This window comes from Pseudophryne corroboree, chromosome 1 (assembly GCF_028390025.1).
Source record: "Pseudophryne corroboree isolate aPseCor3 chromosome 1, aPseCor3.hap2, whole genome shotgun sequence".
Classification (NCBI taxonomy): Eukaryota; Metazoa; Chordata; class Amphibia; order Anura; family Myobatrachidae; genus Pseudophryne; species Pseudophryne corroboree.
The window spans coordinates 530,113,309-530,132,529 of record NC_086444.1 but is presented as its reverse complement, the minus strand read 5'-3'; the positions used below and the strand labels follow the sequence as shown (position 1 = coordinate 530,132,529).

At 37.6% G+C, this 19,221-nt stretch overlaps 1 protein-coding gene across 38 annotated transcripts in view; it reads left to right on the top strand.

The window, feature by feature from the left end:
* PTPRD (protein tyrosine phosphatase receptor type D) overlaps positions 1 to 19,221 on the top strand; it is a 2,362,472-nt gene that overhangs the window by 2,129,892 nt on the left and 213,359 nt on the right. For 18 of the 38 annotated variants that reach the window (XM_063914021.1, XM_063914019.1, XM_063914010.1 and 15 more), the window contains 5 exons: positions 10,326 to 10,514; positions 12,322 to 12,339; positions 13,825 to 13,935; positions 15,273 to 15,284; positions 18,199 to 18,468. In XM_063914021.1, the coding sequence (XP_063770091.1) occupies positions 10,326 to 10,514; positions 12,322 to 12,339; positions 13,825 to 13,935; positions 15,273 to 15,284; positions 18,199 to 18,468 (600 nt within the window). The remainder of the gene's footprint in view (positions 1 to 10,325; positions 10,515 to 12,321; positions 12,340 to 13,824; positions 13,936 to 15,272; positions 15,285 to 18,198; positions 18,469 to 19,221) is intronic. The other 20 variants (XM_063914017.1, XM_063914015.1, XM_063914014.1 and 17 more) reach the window with 3 other exon arrangements.

Here is a 19,221-nt window from a genome sequence, read left to right as displayed (position 1 = left end):
CACTCACTGACTGCATTGTATATGGGTGGCCCTTACTGATTGTAGCAAGCCTAAAATGCCCGCCTAAAATACTCACTGTTATCCCCTTCCCTCATTCACTGACTGCATTTTATAATACCTATTATTACACCCTCACTCACTGACTGCATTGTACATAAGTGACCCTTACTGATTGTAGCAAGCCTAAAATACCCGCCTAAAATATTCACTATTATCCCGCCTCATTCACTGACCGCATTTTTAATACCTATTACTACACCCCTCAGTCAGTGACTATATTGATTATATATATCAGTGCCCCCCCCCCCCCCCCCCACACACACACACACACACACACACACACACACTGTCAGGGACATGCAGTAAGGTAAATGGCTGAGGAGGCACTGGCTAGTACCAGAGCCAGATTTACACACAATATATGAGCCCAAGGGTTCATGGTTCATGTGGGTATTATACACAGGTGCAGCAGTATATACTGCTGGAAATTTGCTGAGTTTAACCAGAGTTGTGCGGAAAAAACAGGTGCCTCACCTGCCTCAGACTTTTTACTCCAGAGTTTAAACTATAAAAATGATTAGAATAATAAAAGAAGATACTTCTAATATATTTGTTGTATTTTTCATATACTTTATATAGTCAGAAGCATATGTTGGTAGAACAGGAAAAGCTCTGCTTCACTTGCCTCACCTCACGTCACTTGATTGTAGTCAGGGCCAGCAACAGAAATCATGGGGCCTGGTAAACTGACCCCCCCCCCCACACACTCTCCTCCACAACTTACATATATATACAGGTTGAGTATCCCTTATCCAAAATGCTTGGGACCAGAGGAATTTTGGATATCGGATTTTTCTGTATTTTGGAATAATTGCATACCATAATGAGATATCATGGTGATGGGACCTAAATCTAAGCACAGAATGTATTTATGTTACATATACACCTTATACACACAGCCTGAAGGTCATTTTAGCCAATATTTTTTATAACTTTGTGTATATATATATATATATATATATGTATATATATATATATATATATTGTATATATACAGTACTGTGCAACAGTTTGAGGCTGATGTGGAAAAAAATGCTACAAAGTAAGGGTGCTTTCAAAAACAGAAGTGTTAATAGTTTATTTTTATCAATCAACAAAAGGCAAAGTGAATGAACAGAAGATAAATCTAAAGAAAAACAAGGAATACCCTACAACTGTACCTTTTTTTATGGTCTGTACCAATGTTTGGCTCTCCAAACTAACATTGTTAGTATAGGAAAAGGGACGTGGCCGCGCCCCCTTTACCCTTGACCATGCCCCCTTTTCTAATTTGTATCGATTTTTATGTGTAGGGTATGTGAATATTTGGTGTGACTACCCTTTGCCTTCAAAGCGGCATCAATTCTTCACTTGCACACAGGTACACTTGCACACAGTTTTTGAAAGAACTCGGCAGGGAGATTGTACCAAACATCTTGGAGAACTAACCACAGACCTTCTGTGTTTGTAGGTTTGCTTACATCCTTCTGTCTCTTCATGTAATCCCAGGCAGACTCGATGATGTTGAGATCAGGGCTCTGTGGGGGGCATATCATCACTTCCAGGTTTCCTTGTTCTTTATGCTGAAGATAGTTCTTAATGACTTTGGCCGTATGTTTGGGGTCATTGCCCTTCTGCAGAATAAATTTGGAGCCAATCAGGTGCCTTCCTGATGGTATTGCGGGATGGATAAGTACTGTCGGGACTCTCACCATTGGTATGCCGCAGTCAGTATTCTAACCGCCAGCATCCCGACCGCCGGCATATCATACCCAACCTGTATGAGAACACATTTGTATCTAAAGCTGTGTGCCACTCTGAGTCGTGCTTGCAGGAAGGGAAGCCTATTTCTGACAGATCGCTTGCATCTTATGTGGGGCTGGTGCAAGTGCAGACACTAATGACAAGGGCGTAGCTACCATAGGTGCAGGCAGTGCAGCTGCTATGGGGCCCAGAGCTGAGAGGGGCCCACCTTCCCTGTCACAGTTACATGTGTTACTGTATATACATTTTTCACCATTGGGTGGTACATAGGGGTCCTTTCAAACTTTGTCCTTGGGGCCTGCAATATATATAGGTATGCCCCTGGACTTGCTCATTGTAGTGTGGTATAAAATTAACTGGAGGGTAGTGCTTCATGCATAAACTCCTCCATGAGGCCCTTCAGCTGTCCATCTGACTCCTAATATTATAGTACTTGCATCAACATTGTGTTTCTGTATTCATTTTATTGTTTTTGTTAGTGTATAATGCGCTGTATTTTTTGTCATTTTTATAGAAATACTGTAAATGCCTTTAATTCTTTTAAATATTGTCTGCGTTTACTTTTAATACATTTAAAAATCCACATTATAATGTGCAGAGCCTGGCTTCTGAGCACTGATCTATTTCTTAGACTTTCTTTTGACACTTTAGTGCATATTTTTGACATGGTCTGCCTCAGGCTTCTGCCACAGCAGCAGGAAAGCCACATACAATATACTCTACGCCACTCTTGATTTTACTTCCGCAGCTTGCAGATATGACAGTAAATAAGAACACTTTATTCTATTCCTAGGTATCCACATGCTTTATACCTTGCTGGTATTTTTCCTCTTCACTACATATTGATCATGCCCAGTTCATAATAGCATTGGTATAAGCTTCAGCTAGCAGAGATGCTGTAATCTCAGTGACGGGCAAAGCAATACTCTAAATTACAGTGTTTTTCCCCAGCATCTCTACAGTGGAGACTAAGGATAATAGTAGGGTTACAACTTGTATGGAGAGAAAAGCTGCGTTTGTAGGTATTTCTTGGAAAAGATGATAGGTTATAAGTACATGGTGAAACGCTTCCTACTGTCTTCCAAAATGCATTGTACAGTATTCTGTACATGCTAAATTATAGGTGATGCAGCAAAAGCTAGTTTTCTCACTGTGTCTAAAAAGCCCTATTCTTATTCATCTGTCAGGACAAGCAGCATCTAGAACCCCACTCATGTAAAAGGGGTTATTTACCTTGGGATAACCTCTTTTTATCTACTCGGCATAGCGTTTTGATGGTTGTCCCTCCTGTGGGACTCTCTGGTAAAATAGCATTAACCACCTTATTACTTCTTACAAGAGGGAGAGAATGTTAGATATGCTGTAGATTATGTTTCAGAATAAATGTACAGTCTTTTACTGTTTTACTTAGTTGGCTATGATAAAATTAGTCTTTTTTTGTTTTAGTAAGATATAGAAGCATGAATTGTAAAAGGGGAAAATGTCAGTGATGCCAGCTATTATATGCCACTCATTAACTACTAGCTATACTAGGCAACTATCCTCAAATGCCAGGGAGTATTATTATTATCCTTTGTTTATATTGCGCCGCAAGGGATCCGCAGTGCCCAGTTACAGAGTACATAAATGGAAATCAAAACGGGACAATAGTGACTTACAGTTGAAGACAATATAGGACAACTACATGATAAAGAACATTGGCATAAGTAACAGCAATGTGCCATCATGGATGGTTTATGTAAGAGAAGGATAAGTTCATGAGGGCGAAGGGCCCTGCGCATGAGGGGTGTAGTATGGGCGGCCGGGATCCCGGGGGCCAGCATACCAGCGCCGGAATCCCAAATGCCGGCATACCTACAGCTGGGCGAGCGCTAATGAGACCCTTTCGGGCTCGCTGCGCTCACCACGCTGCTGGCACAGTGGTGCGCTACGTGCACCACGCTATTTATTCTCCCTCCAGGGCGGTCATGGACCCCCAAGAGGGAGAATATGTGTCAGCATGCCGGCGGTCGGCGTACCGGCGCCGGTATGCTGGTCACCGGGATCCCGGGCAGCAACATACTGAAGACCACCCCTCATGAGAGCTTACATTCTAAAGGCAATGCTCCTAAATTTTTCCCACAGACTTCCATAAGTGTTAGACACCCTTCAGCATCCAGCCATTTCCTAGTGAAATTCCTATGGTGGGTAACTACAAATGAATCTGGGCCGTATCTAGGGGTGTGCAAGTGGTGCTGCCACACAGAGTGCAGGGCATGGGCATTTGGCTAGCAGGGTACCTAGAACAGCACCCTGAAGCATCAGCCAGAGCATCTTTCAAACACTCCAGGCAGGCAGTCTCTGCAGCCCCCCAGAATGTCCGCAGGACACTCCAGCATGCAGCAGTCGCCGTCCCTGGTGGCCACACCTGCTTTGATACATCACCAGCCCCGGTTCCCGGGTTGGCCCTGCCTCCTTTTTGTCGTCATTGTTCAGGCGGCATGGCTGCCACAGGGAGTCTTGCATCTCTGTTACGGCACTGAATAAAATTGTCATATGTTATTATGCTTATGACATTACTAAAAACATAAGGTATAAATACTGCCAGCACCACAAATGTGTTAAATACAATGTAATGCTCTCAGTTCACATTATGCCAGACTGAAACTCCAGCTCACATATGCCATATTACCTTTCATTTAATTATGTGTGTGTGACACCCCACCGTGTTAAGGGGAGGCCTAGGTAAATGTTATGGCTGATCGGTGTATATAGAGAATAGCACAAACACCAACTTCTATAGTGTGATTATCAATATTAAACTGTTACAGTAACAGAGGGGGATATTTAATAAACATAATCATCTAAAAAAAATCAGGAAATTGTGATTTTTATGTTTTCTGGATATGGAGATAAGTTTCTCTCTTCTCCAGTGGCAGTTGCTGTGCAGTCCAAAATTTAAATAGGGGAGCTACACCAACTGCCACAGCAAACACTGGCAAACATTGCTGTCTGGGACTCACTGACAGTTGGTGTGGCTCCCTTATTTGAATTTTGGACTATGCGGCAGCTGCTACTGGAGAAGAGAGAAACTTATCTCCATTAACAGAAAACATAAATATCACAATTTCCTGATTTTTTTAGATAATTATGTGTATTAAATATTTCCCAGAGTCATGATAACATTGGAAAATATGTGGTAAGAAAATCATTGCTACTTGCGCTATTCTTTGGGTTGTGCATACGATTTAGAGATCAAGGGGTCTATTCATGAAGCAGTGAAAAGAGTGGAGAAGTGAGGCTGTGGAGAAGATGCCCATGGCAACCAATCAGCTGCTCTGTACAATTGTATAGTATGCAAATTATAAATGTTACTTCAATGCTGATTGGTCGCCATGGGCAACTTCTCTACTGGCTCACTTTACACTTTTCACTGTTTCATGAATAGACCTCTTAGTAACCCTGTCCTAGTATCAAGCTCATTTAAATAAATTTGTGAAACACACCCATCAGCAACATCTAATCGCCACATCCCTTGCTATCTTTAAAGAATTTTCATTCAACATTATGAAAGTTCTTTAGCGTTTGTCAAATTATTGTAACTTCTTTCCCGGTAGCTTGCTCCCTTTTCCAATAAACCAGCAGCTTCTAATTCAAAGCAAAGTTGTTTATTAATTGCTAATACACTGCCTACAGAGATAAACATATCTATTCTATGAGATAATTATGCCAGTTACACATTGAATTGTTATTTAGTTCATTTATGTTCATTACTGGATTTATTGCCAAATACCTGACAGCTGCATTGGTAATGTGCCACAACTATCAAGCTAAAGCAGTTTTGGCTATTTAACTCATACAGATTTGTCTTCTTACATCTAGCCTCCCTGCACGTTAAATAGCCCTTCTAGTCATGCCATGCTGTGGCGTGACTTGGTAGCACCAAGCCTCTTTTTGTGCGACTTTTTCCATTAAAATGCATCTTATTTGATGTGAACAAGCAGCTTTTGCTGATTAAATTGATATGAGGAATGCCTTTATACAGGAGGCGAATGCAGCTGTATCTGCATACAAAATGCTACGCTAAAGTGTTTTCATAGAAAACACTGTAATGTAGCATTTCCACCAAAAAAAGACGCCCAACACTAATGGAGTTGCACGGGACCTGTCAGCTTACTCACGCCAGGCATCTCCCGCTACGTAGCATATTGAGGCAAGATGTATGAGGACACATCTGTATATTAGGATTTTTCCCATGACAAAGAAATGAAAAGTATTTATACAGATGATTTGTGTTTAAGAGGGATGGATTAAATGTAATTGTAAAAAATAAACCTGGAAATTCCTTACATTATGGGGTCAAGTCAGTTAGGAGTGAGTTGCCAAATGCAAGTCTATATCATGAAACTCTCACATGTTGCATGATTGCGCAAGAAATGTGAGATTCAATTTGAAATTCAAATTCACGGGACTTGCAACGAGGTTGCGTGACTTTTCTAGAAAAGCAGACTGGGATGAACAAGATGGGAGACCGTCCTAGACCCCAAAAAGTGGCAGCTGAGATAGCAGGACCATATAGAAGGCTAACAGTGACCATAAGGAAAGTACTGGAGGTTCTTAAAAGGTGTAAAATGGATTAATTTTTTACTAAGGATGGAAAAAAATTTTAGTGCTTGATTTTATGAAATAAAGTCTTTCTAGCGTTAAGGTTACATTTGAGGTACAGAAAAAGTGTTGTTGTTGTTTTGCGTGTATTTTAATACAAGTTTGCCAAAAAACAAAAGCTACAAGTTCTAAAACCCATCTACCGTCAATTCAACACCTCACCATACTATATGTGTCACACATCATATCATGCATTATTGAGCTTTTTGGAGAAATTCAACTGAACATGTCTTTTTTGGGGCAAATCATCTTATTTAAACCCCTCCAAGTGTGTGATTATTCATTGTGAGAGGTGTACCAGAGGTTCTGCACTGTGTTTCAATATGTTCATCTAAAAATAAAGATTTTCCCTACTTTTTCACCTGCTCTGGGGTGTGCACACAAGCAAATGTGAATTTTCTCAGAAAAAGCATGGGAGTGAGAAATGGAAATGCAAATGCAATTCACGGTGCAAATTTTCCATAAGAATGGCTTGCAGGACCCAACTCACACCTGATTTTTAAATACATAAACACCAAATATTAAAGAAAGAGAATATAGGCCCTTTAAAAGGCAGTTGGGTGTTCTAATCAAAGACGACATTGACAGCGGAAGAATTAAACAAGTTTTTCTCATCAGTATTCACAAGAGAGGATCAGATGGCGGGATTGCCGTATAATCTCAGCAATGAGAATGTCCCACCGCTAGGTGCTTATTTAAGTGAGGAAGTAGTCTGTGACCGATTAAAACAAAATAAGATTAATTTGTCACCTGGTCCTGACAGAATTCACCCACGGGTTCTCATGGAGCTACACTCGGAATTAGCAAGACCGCTATATTTGATTTTCATTGACTCACTTAAATCAGGCATGGTTCCCAAAGACTGGCATACAGTGAAAGTAGTGCTGATATTTAAAAAGAGGCGTAAACCTGAACCGGGTACTTACAGACCAGTATGTCTTACATCTGTAGTGGGGAAAGTACTGGAAGGTATTTTAAGGGATAGAATACAGGAGTTCCTTGAAACCAATAAGGTTATTAATAGGAACCAACATGGATTTGTAAAGGATAGATCATGTCAAACTAACTTAATAGGCTTTTATGAAACAGTTAGTGCAAACCTAGATCAGGGTAAAGAGGTGGATGTAATCTTTTTAGACTTTGCTAAAGCTTTTGATACAGTACCTCACAGGAGACTTATCTACAAGTTAAGAATACTTGGGCTAGGGAACACATTACGCACTTGGGTGAGTAATTGGTTGGATAAAAATGGAGCAGCGAGTGGTGGTAAATGGAACTTTTTCTAAATGGACTGAGGTACTCAGCAGTGTGCCACAGGGGTCTGTACTTGGACCACTATTGTAAATTTTTACAGATGATACCAAATTGTGTAAGGTTATAAATTTGGTGGAGGATGCTGAGTCTCTTCAGAATTACTTATTTAAACCGGCAGCATGGGCAAATGGAGAATGAGGTTCAGTAGTACCCAAAGTAGGAATGCAGCAAAAAAGGCAAACCAGGTATTAGCATGCATTAAGCGGGGAATTGATGTAAGGGAGGAGAGTGTTATACTCCCACTATATAAATCGCAAGTGAGGCCACATCTTGAATACAGGTGTACAATTATAGGCACCATACTACAATATCCTGGAACTAGAAAAATTAATAAAGGGGATGGAACTTTAGAATACGAGGAAAGGATTGCTAGGCTAGGCATGTTTACATTGGAAATAGGAGATTAAGAGGGGACATGATTAACATTTACAGATATATAAGGGGTCAATACACAGAGCTAGCGGGGGATTTTTTTTTGGTAAGATCATCAAAAAGAACACCCGCTTAGGTTGGAGGAGAGGAGATGGAAAGGTTTTTTCACAGTAAGGACAATACTTATATGGAATTCCCTGCCTGAGAGAGTTGTGATGGTGGACTCAGTCACAACTTAAAAATGGGCTTTATAAATTCCCAATGGACAAGGATATACAAGGTTATGGTGGGTAAATCATGTGCTATAGTAATAAAAAAACGGGAGTATTTTAGTTTATAGCTAAACACTCACCACAGTTAAAATTAGTCTTAAAAATAGTTCAGTGTAGGAGACCACTAACAGGTTGAGCTCAATAAACAAATTGTCTTTTTTCAACCTCAGAAACTATGTTACTATGATTTAATCAACTCCACTGACTGATATTATTGTGTAGGGTAAATATGGTTAGACTACTAAGGTGGGAGTGTTTTTTAGAATTGGTGATGTTGCTCATAACAGCCAATCAGATTCTACTTAACATTAATCTAGCTGCTTCTAGAAGATAATAGATAGAATCTGATTTGTTGCTATGGGCAACATCACCAGTTCTAAAAAAAAACCTCATGCCTTAGTAAATTTACTGCTGTGTGTGCACATTTCTTTTTAGTAACATATCATTACTTCTAAACATAGAAGTCATCCTATAAGCTAGACTTTAAATTGATATGGTACAGTATTTGCAAAGGCAGCTTATAAAGAAAAAATATTTTGCCAATTTAATGGTATAAAAATGTATTTGACTCTTTAATATTTAACATGTAAAGCAGGAAATGTATCAAATCATGGAGAGAAATAAAGAAAGTAACCAACCAATCAGCTCCTGTCATTTTTCAAACACAGGCAGAAGCTGATTGGCTGGTACATTATACCTCTCCAAGCATTGATATAATAATAATAATTAGGAGATGACTTTGTGTGAGGTACGAAGGACTATGTGTGCCAGTGGCAACCTACTGTCAGCCTTTCTGTATTGAATAGAAGGCATTTTACTAACATTCTTCCCTATTATTATCTACTCTATATACATAGCGTATACTTGTTACACGGCACTTATTATTTATTCACTCACTCACTCACTCACTCACTCACTCACTCACAGCAGTACTTGCACACATTGAACATACAGTCTATGAGGATATTTATCAAACATTCGGAAGAGGAGAAAGGAAGACATTGTCCATAGCAACCAATCAGATTCCAGCTATCATTTTGTAAACTGTAATTGATGTATGATAGGTAGAATCTGATTTGTTGTTATACAGTAGTCAGAACCTCCCCTTCTCTTAATAAGGTTTTTGATAAGTCTCCCCCTATATTATTTACCACATACGTTCAGACACACTTAAAAAGCATGTCAATTTCATAAGATGCTAATAAAGTTTAGTTTGACAATATTACTTTCTTATCCACCATGTCAAATTACAGTGGTGAAGTGTTATAGATTGTTGCCAGTCATTGAGGTCCAATAGCTGACTTTAAAACACACTACTGGATCACATTTACTATAAATGTTGAGATAACAAGTGAAAACTTATGCAGAATAATGACTTTTCAGTCATAATTTTTTAAATTTAAATTTCCATTCATTTGAAATCTGTTCAACACTGCTGTACACACACAATACTTCTGTGGCATGCACATTATACCGTAAAAGAAATCTTTGAGCAGAGGACAACATCCAGCAAGTGCTGGCTGAAAACTGTGCACATTGTATCATGCTAGGACGTGCATAATGTTTGAGTTATAATATATGTGACATATGAATTACTAGTGGTTAATACTGTAAAGAGGGAACAACAGTTATTCATATCAATGCCTTACTTGGGTATGCAGTATACACTAGTAACTACAGTAAAAATGGCTTACTGTAACATAGAAAATGTGTTTTGCATACATAATAAATGATATGCTTGTTTATTAATTTTTTTTGTATCAACAAAAAATACACCAGCTATTCCTAATGACTTTTCTAAGAATTTTGTCCAAAAAAAGTGAAAGACCATCTACCAGTTTAAAATAAGGCTTGTGGGGTAGTTGTTGTTTGGAAGTTAAAATATGTGCTTCTGATGATTAAACTTTTTGTTATTTACAGAGGATCAAATTCCACCTGGTTTTCCCACCATAGACATGGGACCTCAGTTGAAAGTGGTTGAGCGCACACGTACAGCCACCATGTTATGTGCAGCCAGTGGTAACCCTGACCCAGAAATAACTTGGTTTAAAGACTTTCTACCAGTGGACACCAGCAACAGCAATGGACGCATAAAACAGTTACGATCAGGTAAGGTCTCGCAGTCTCTAACCCCAAAAGACTTTTTCTCTCACCTTATTGTTTGCTTTTATTTGTAGGTAAAGAATTTTCTTCCTTCTTCTTTTCTCTCGTCTAATTTGGTGTATATTCCATGTCTGCTGTGTTGTCATGGCCGGTTCCAGAGTCTACTTGTGTGCGGGGGTGTATGTATGTATGTATGTATGTATGTATGTATGTATGAATGTATGTGTGTGTGTTTGTTACGCAACTTGTGTTTACTCCTCATTTCCCACTGCTGTGACTGTACTTAAATACCTTTCATTTATTTTATCGCTTTACTGCGCTATTTGACAGATCCATTCCTCTTACTTTGTTTTACCTTTCTACTTTAATTTCAACAAACCTATTTCAACATTGTACTTCATTCAAAAATTAGAAGGAGTACATTTGGCAATTTCCTGTTATAAGCTAAACAATCAATAGACCAATCAATCCAAACTATTTTTATATAATCTTTCATACACTCAAATTCTCTAAACCAAAAACAAGATTTTTTTTCCGTTAGGTTGTAGCCTGTTATAATAGAAAGTCAAACTGACTTCACTAATCCTTAACTGATGAGATAACGGATATAATCAAGTTTTCTGCACACTTAATAACACCTTGGTCTAATGAAGCCTGTGCTGGCTGTAAGATCCAGATCTCATATCTGTCCCAAAGCTTATTGCGTTAGAATTCTTACTGTATCTGGCTTAAACCTTTATTTGCTAACCCCAAAGTTCAACTTTTTACCCGTTAATCACTAAGGTGCCTGTCCCATGTGATAATTGCTTTCCAGCCATTCTTCACTATAAAGCATCTTAATTTTTAATTCCTAGAAGAATTTCTCCACAAACGTAATATTTGGAAAGCTTTGTATAGGAACCTGCACTAAACATCATAGAATTTTAAATGTTCAATTGCCTCTCTCCTAAAACAAAATCCTGGCTTTTTGCAGTGTCCTGTGCTTTTCAGATCGTCTTGTTTAGTGCTTACCTGGTTGTTGTCAGCAGAGCCTGTGTATACAATTTTTTTCTAGTGTATCAATTAATAATCAAAATGTAATAAAGTAGATTTATAGAACTTTAACAAGTGCCAAACAATAAAGATATAATAATATGTTTATGCTGTTTTTCTTCTCTCCGTATTTAAATCTACAGAATCCATTGGTAAGTGCTTAGTCCTCCAGCGCACTTCCCCCCCACAAGTCTTCATACTTAGACCTGCCCTAGTATTCTCAATACTGTTAAAATGCATGGCATGCATTTTACTGCTATGATTTAGCGTAGTCACAGACCTTTGTAGTGGTGCACACATCTTCACAAAACTATTGTTGTAGCAAACCTAGCCAACACCTTTCTTCAATTAACTGTCCTTTAGCTTCACTGATCCTAAAATAGTTGTCATGCCTTGACCTATACCACAGTGTTTGTTGCCAGTTGCCCTTCACGTATCCTTTAGATCAAGATGACCACAAAGTCCTGAAAGTCCTATGAATAGTAACACTACCTTCCAAATATATTTTGAGGCCTAAAAAGATATCAACACCCCCCTTCCCCCCTCCACTAACCCATTTTGTATGTAATATTTGGAGAAGTTCAGTGCCATTTTGGGTCCTCTGCTCTTTGTGGTACAGTGCAATAGCACTTAGGACCTACTACCTCTACTCAATATATTCCTGTTATCCTTTTCTATTCTGTAAGTCTAATTTAATTCTTCTTCCAAATCCTTATCCTCCTTCTTCTGGTACTAATGATTCTTCTTTCTAATCTTATTTGCATTCATATTATCCACCCAGGTGGTACACCAATAAGAGGTAAGACCGCTGAACTAAGAGTCACAGAATGATCTTACTCATTCTTTTTTTTTTTTTTTTCGTCTTTCCATTCTTCTTGTATCTGTTCTTTATCATTTAAAAAATGTAATTTTATTACATATTATTTTATCAATTTCTCATGTGTCTTTTTCATCACTTCTATTTAATTTAATATAATAATTTACGTTGTGATATGCTTCAAAGAAAGCATATCAAGGTCTTTTGACCAAAGCCCAGTCACAGCTTTCCATGTGTCCCTCTTTTTCTTCTTTTTTTTTTATTCTTTTTTGTCCGACTGATTGGAGAGAAAAAAAACTTTTTTTCTTCCTTAGCTGTTCATGTTTTGGACCTATGCCACTTGGTCTAGGGAACAGTTGGAGACATGCAGAAGGCATCCAGGAACATCATCTTTTTGATCTTGTATTGCAGAGATGTTTTTGGTCTTGTATTTATTCTTCTATTTTTTTTCTTGTTGAAAAATTAAAAACAAACTTGACATTTTCCTCTTGCAAATTCACATAATCGTTTTTTCCCCTCACTTAAATTTTCTTGAATTTCTTCACTGAGTTTTTGGATCATTGATTCTCCAGGCGCTGGAAACAACAGGTTTACAACTTGGTATTTTAGAGGTATGCTTGTAGTACTGTTTTTCGATGTACTGACACATTGCTGACCACTCTTCTTCTTTTGCTGTTTTTTTTTTTTCTTGGGTTTTGTGACACCACACTGCTAATCCCACCTGTGGATTTTGATGGGTGTCTTAGGGGGCCTACTGAGGACCTCGAGCAGTGATTGGTTGGCTTCTTCAGGTCTTGACAGTAGCCATTATTTTATAGATTTTATTTTGTAATTAAACTATTCTTTGTTTTCCAGCACAAACTCTTAAATTGTAAGTTGTACCAAATCATCTTTCTTTAGAACCTGCATGTCTTAAGAGGAGTTTTGTTTCTTGAGTGAAATAAAAATATATTTTTAGTGCTATGGTAAATGAATGAAATGTCTTCTTTTTTTCTTACTTTTTTTTGTGCCAAGCAGCATTTTTGTTCTTTCTGCTATTTTTTTGGCATTCCTCAATTTAAAACTTTCTTAACACTATCCCTATTTATTTTTTATGAATTACTTAAATCTATTTATACAAATATTGAATTAAACAATGACAAAATATATATATATATTTTGTTTTATTTCAAAGCCATACTTCCTTGAAGCAGTCTCACTCATTTCCATTTTAATTAAATTTTAACAATTTACATATAAATAAATGCCTGTTATGTTATGTATTTTTTCATTAAAGTAACGATTGATGAACTGGAATGTTTATATTACACTTGCATTGCTTTTTATATGAAATCCTCAGCAAGAATCGGCGTTGATTGGAGCTTCGTATTCAGGGTTTTCTATGTTGCTAATGGCTGACTGAGGTATCTATATATAGCAGAATATTCTCTGACTCTTTTCTTGGCTGTGTATTTTCTATCTGGACAGGTGCCCTCCAAATTGAGCAGAGTGAAGAATCTGACCAGGGCAAATATGAATGTGTTGCAACCAACAGTGCCGGGACGCGCTATTCTGCCCCTGCCAATCTATATGTAAGAGGTAGGAATGACAAATCCCTGGTGTCTACATTCTTCAGACACAAGGGCTATTATTTTCAGGATGTTCCCAGTAACTTTTATGACAATAGAAAACTGGACAACAGATCACTGAGTTATTGTGGAAAAAAAGAATGTATAGGTAATGTCCTGAGGGTTGTAAGTATATTTACATTTTAACTTGTCTTTGCATTTAGATGCGTGGATTGCTTTTATTTTTAGGATGGTTTTATTTGCTTTTGTATTATTGTATATTATATCTTGACTCCTAACTACTGTATGTTATTAATCCTGAGTTGATAGCTCGATGTTCTGTTGAGTTGCAGATGACATGATGGATACAAGTACTGATTTTGCATTAGTGTTTGTAGTGGATAACCTTCTAACCTTAAAAGCATTATGAGCATAATTGTATATTCATCACACTTACTTTACTACTTTCCTTCTTTCTTTGTATTTTCCTTTTACAATTTTTTACATATTATGGTAAATGTAATTCATTCCACTACCGTAATGAACTGACTTTCCCTGAAAAGATAATGGGTCTTCTTGGTGACATGAGTGAATTATGAGAATATGTTCAGATCACTCTGTACAGTCATGACAATGATTTATTGTATTACAAGAAATGTCTGCTTTGACTTAGGTAGTCTTTTCATGACAGTTCTTGAAATATCTGATTTGCGTTTGTTCCTGTCCAGACCAAAAGCTATTATACATAAAATTCTTACCTACAGTATGCATACCCTCCAACATGACCCACCCCACTAGGTACAAAATGCTCTGTTTCTGAACTTCCCTCTTAATTTATTATTGCCATCACCTGTGAAGAAACAGCTTTCTTATCATTTAACTAGTTCAACACAGGTGATGGAAATCATAAATTAAGAGGGAAGTCCAGAAACAGAGCATTTTGTACCTAGTGGGGCGGGTCATGTTGGAGGGTCTGCAGTATGTATAAAAATGGACAGGTAATATACAGTACTGTACAGGTGTCAGCTCATTACCGTAGTATTAACAGCTTTAGGAACATACCTAGCTAACACAACAATTGCTGTTTCATTATTTTCAGCCAAAATAATAAAGCTGCATTTGTGCACCACAGAGGACTCTTTTGGAACAAGTACAGATTTTGGAAAAAAAAATAAATAATGGCTAGCTATTGTTTCTAAGCTGGGAAAATGGTAACTTATATTGAAGACTAGGGAGGAATAAATAGTAAAAGATGTTCAAAAAGCAGTTGAAAGCCTTGATATGGCCTTTTTACTCTCTCTGTGTTTCCCTTGTTTTTCTCCTTTCCTCATTTCATTGTGTTCTGCATCAAACCCCTACATCCCTCAGAGCTGCGAGAAGGTTGGTGTGTTTTTTACTTTTTACCCACCTTACAAAAATATAAATTCAACAATAACAAAGAATACAAATGAAATGAATGTAGCAGCATTGTGATTTTTTTTCCCCGTCTTCGGTTACTGTTATGTTTTGGCAATGGATGCTCCAATTATGGCTTCTTAGGCTTGCTGTTATCTATTTGTGATGCATGCGAGAATGATCTTGAGTGCATGGCAACCTTTGATCTGATAACATATCTTATGTTAGTTTATTTAATGCATGCTTAGACTGATGTAATGCACAGCATTAATACACTACATTTGATATATTGGTTGAGCATGGGAACGCTATGTATCTTGAGGATTGAGTTCAAGCTACATTTTTACATAGGTAGTTGTTGCTTGTCTTGTGCAATTATAATGTCTTTGCTATTTCTCCCAACACTCCTGCCTGATATACCTTCACAAGATCATTAAACAATTAATCCTCTTCAATTATTCAATCAAAAAATAATATCTAAGTTTTATCTAGTTTGCTCTTGGCTTTCTAGTCCCACGTGCTTGTTCGGTGCTGAAACTTTAATAACACGCCCAATTGGGATGGTTATTATTGGAAATAAATAAGGACTATTTAATAACAGGTGATTCGTACTGGGAAAAACTGAAAAAGTTCTCTAAAATCAACATTAAACCATTTTTTATGCTACCCCTGAACATTGATATCCTATGTGTTTTGCTACATGGTAAATACAGCCAGGGCAGAACTAGACATTTATGCGCCCTGTTGCATCATTTGTAAGGGCCCCAAAATACATGATGCTCTGTGGCATTAGCTCTTCTCATGTCATTAGCTAAACAGTAGTGATTTCACATACACTGCTTCCTTGTGTCATCTTTTTCTTAATAGTTTGTTGGACTCTAGCCCCTCCTATTGCCCGTACTCCAAACCCGAAACACTAATGCACCCTGCTGCTACCAAGAAAAATGACCTGAAAAATAAAGCATTGCACATGCAGCTTTGTAGCAAGAAAGTATCATGGCCATGGCAAGATCATATTGCAGTACCCTCCCAACCGCTGCACCTAACCTCCTCCATGGATGAGTGACAGATTGATACCCCATTCGATATAGGTGGAGTCACTGACTGCCCTGTTTGCCCTACCTCACCCTTCTTTGGTATGGTTGAAATAGTAGCAGGGGTGTACGTGTTATGTTGTTGCAGCTGTGTATGACACCCAGAACTTTGACAGGGAAGACAGTCTTCCCCAAACTGTGATCCATAAGATAGCTCCACCTTTGAATACAACCCTTTGTGCTTATCACACCAGTGTGGTGTTGCCCACAGCAACCAGTCATAACATTTTTGGGGTCTAACCTGCATTAGATCTATCATCACACCAGTGTGGTGTTGCCCACAGCAACCAGTCATAACATTTTTGGGGTCTAACCTGCATTAGATCTATCAAAGTTAATTATGATTGGTTAATACGGTTTGGACACTTTTTTTTCACCATGCTATTAAATAATCCTTATCTTCTGAACTAAATTTTCAATGATGCTCATTTAGAGCTGAAGATTTTGTGTGTCAGCAACAAGAATGCAAAAGGTATCCATTTAATTGTTTCTAGCTATTCATACCAAAATACGTAATCATATCATTTAGAGTAACTTTCTTTTATCAAAAGAACATCTTTGTATGAGACGTGATTGTCTTGATTTCTATTCATAATGGCGGTAAATTCATGGGACAGAAAGTCAATAACAGGCACATGATCGTTAAGTGCATTTAAGTAACTTACAATAATATTTGAATTTTTTTTAATTCAAACGCAGAAAGTTACAAACGTGCCACAGTAACTACACAAGAAGCTGAAACAGTTGAATAGTTGAAGCAGGAGTATTTGCCTCCTTTCGCTTGCTAGTGTAAATTCTGCAAATGCTTGTTTTAAATACATTTAACCACCTAGTTGATACCCCACATTACTTAGAAATCTCTATTAATATTAATCCAGTAGCTGTTGCTTTACCTAAACTTTATATGTAACTAAACCGTGAATGTTGTCCTGCCATACTCCTCTTTTCAGCACACTCACAGTCATAATAACATTTTAACAACTTCAGCCTAATCTAATACTGCCCCTTTTGTGTTATCCTCTCTTTCTCTAATTCCCAATTCCTGTCCCATTCAACTTTCTTTAGTTGTCTTCTACAACCTACATCCCTTTTAATGTTTCAGTGCAGATATACAGGATCCATCTAGAAAATAAAATAAAAAATACATTGAAATTATACATAAAATACTTTTGGCGAACTTTCAAAGCATGGTTGCCTAGACCTCAGTCATCTGCTTGCATGCATGACCCAGTCCAGTACTTGAACTGGCTTTGCCTTGTTTTATGTAACGATAAGTTTCTATGTTTTGGTTTCTGTTTTAGTGTAGTGTAAGGTTCGTAGGGTGCATCCAATTAGAAGTCTGAAAGTGAGCTAACCTGTGCTTTCAGTACACTATGGATGTGTGTCAGGGCTGTGATGTGACAATGTGGCTGTTCACATTAATTCACATTGACTGGAAGCACTTAGCACCTAAGGCTATGCAATGCAAGCATGCTGGCAATCCTCCAGTTCTTATATTAAATATATATGTATACAGAAAGTAAATATGCATACATATGTATTTGCATGGTGTTTGTGTATCGTACAGTAGTTGGTCAATTGTTGGGGCCTGATAGGTGTAAGTAAATGTGTTACATGTTTGAATTAAGTTAACTGTATTGTCTAATGTTTCATTTTGAATTGTCAATGTGTATACATTAGCTATATACATTATCAATGTGATATATGCTGTTTTTTTTCAACTGTCTGTATTGTGCATGTCATAAAACAGGATATACCTTCTTGATTGTGTTATTGCTTATTCTTTCTTTTCTTATTTTGTTCAGTTCGTCGAATTGCTCCAAGGTTTTCAATACCACCCACAAATCATGAGATCATGCCCGGAGGAAGTGTCAATATAACTTGCGTTGCAGTAGGGTCACCAATGCCTTATGTAAAATGGATGCTGGGTGCTGAAGATCTTACACCTGAGGATGATATGCCGATTGGAAGAAATGTACTGGAGCTTACCGATGTCAGACAATCGGCTAATTATACATGTGTTGCAATGTCTACTCTTGGTGTCATAGAAGCAATAGCACAGATAACTGTTAAAGGTAACAGAAGTAATTAATATATACACATTTCATGATAACACAAGAACACAGCGTTGTTGTTTTTTTATTACAAATATAGAAACATTTAATTGAAATGCTGCTTTTCCTTCCCAAAATGGTTGTTCTTTACCACTATGTTGTTGGTAATTGATAGCAGAAGTTGTGGTAACATAATTAGCGAATGCATATCTGTTCTGCTCTGAATGTACTTTAGAACTTCTGCCAATTCCATACTGACAAATGGTTAAAACAAAGCACTAAGCTGAACAGTAACATTTTAGTGGAGTGACGTATGTACATTTTTAATTATTACTATTGATCGTTGGAATTCATCGTACTTGCCAAGAGTGTTTAAAAGTCTTCAGCTCCTGCTTCCATTTCCAGAAAATTTTCAACGCTTTACTGCCATTTACTGAATTTGTTGGATGTGATTAAAAATACTTTATTAGCATGTTGACCATTGTAACATGTTTTGCCAATTCTCTTTGATTTTGGGGTGCATTTAATTACTATGATTTCTAATGGAGTCTGAGCTCCTGGGATTATTTCCTTCCATATTATACATATTATGCCCTTTTTTGTAATCAGAAATTGACTGAATCAATCAGCTCCTCTCTAGGATATACAAAACAGAAAAATAAATTTAAAGATAAAAAAAATTTGATTTAGCTATAACATTAACAGTCCATGGTGTGAATAATGCAAGTGCACGGATAAGTTCATTCTTATTTACAGGGATGGACTGGGGGCGTG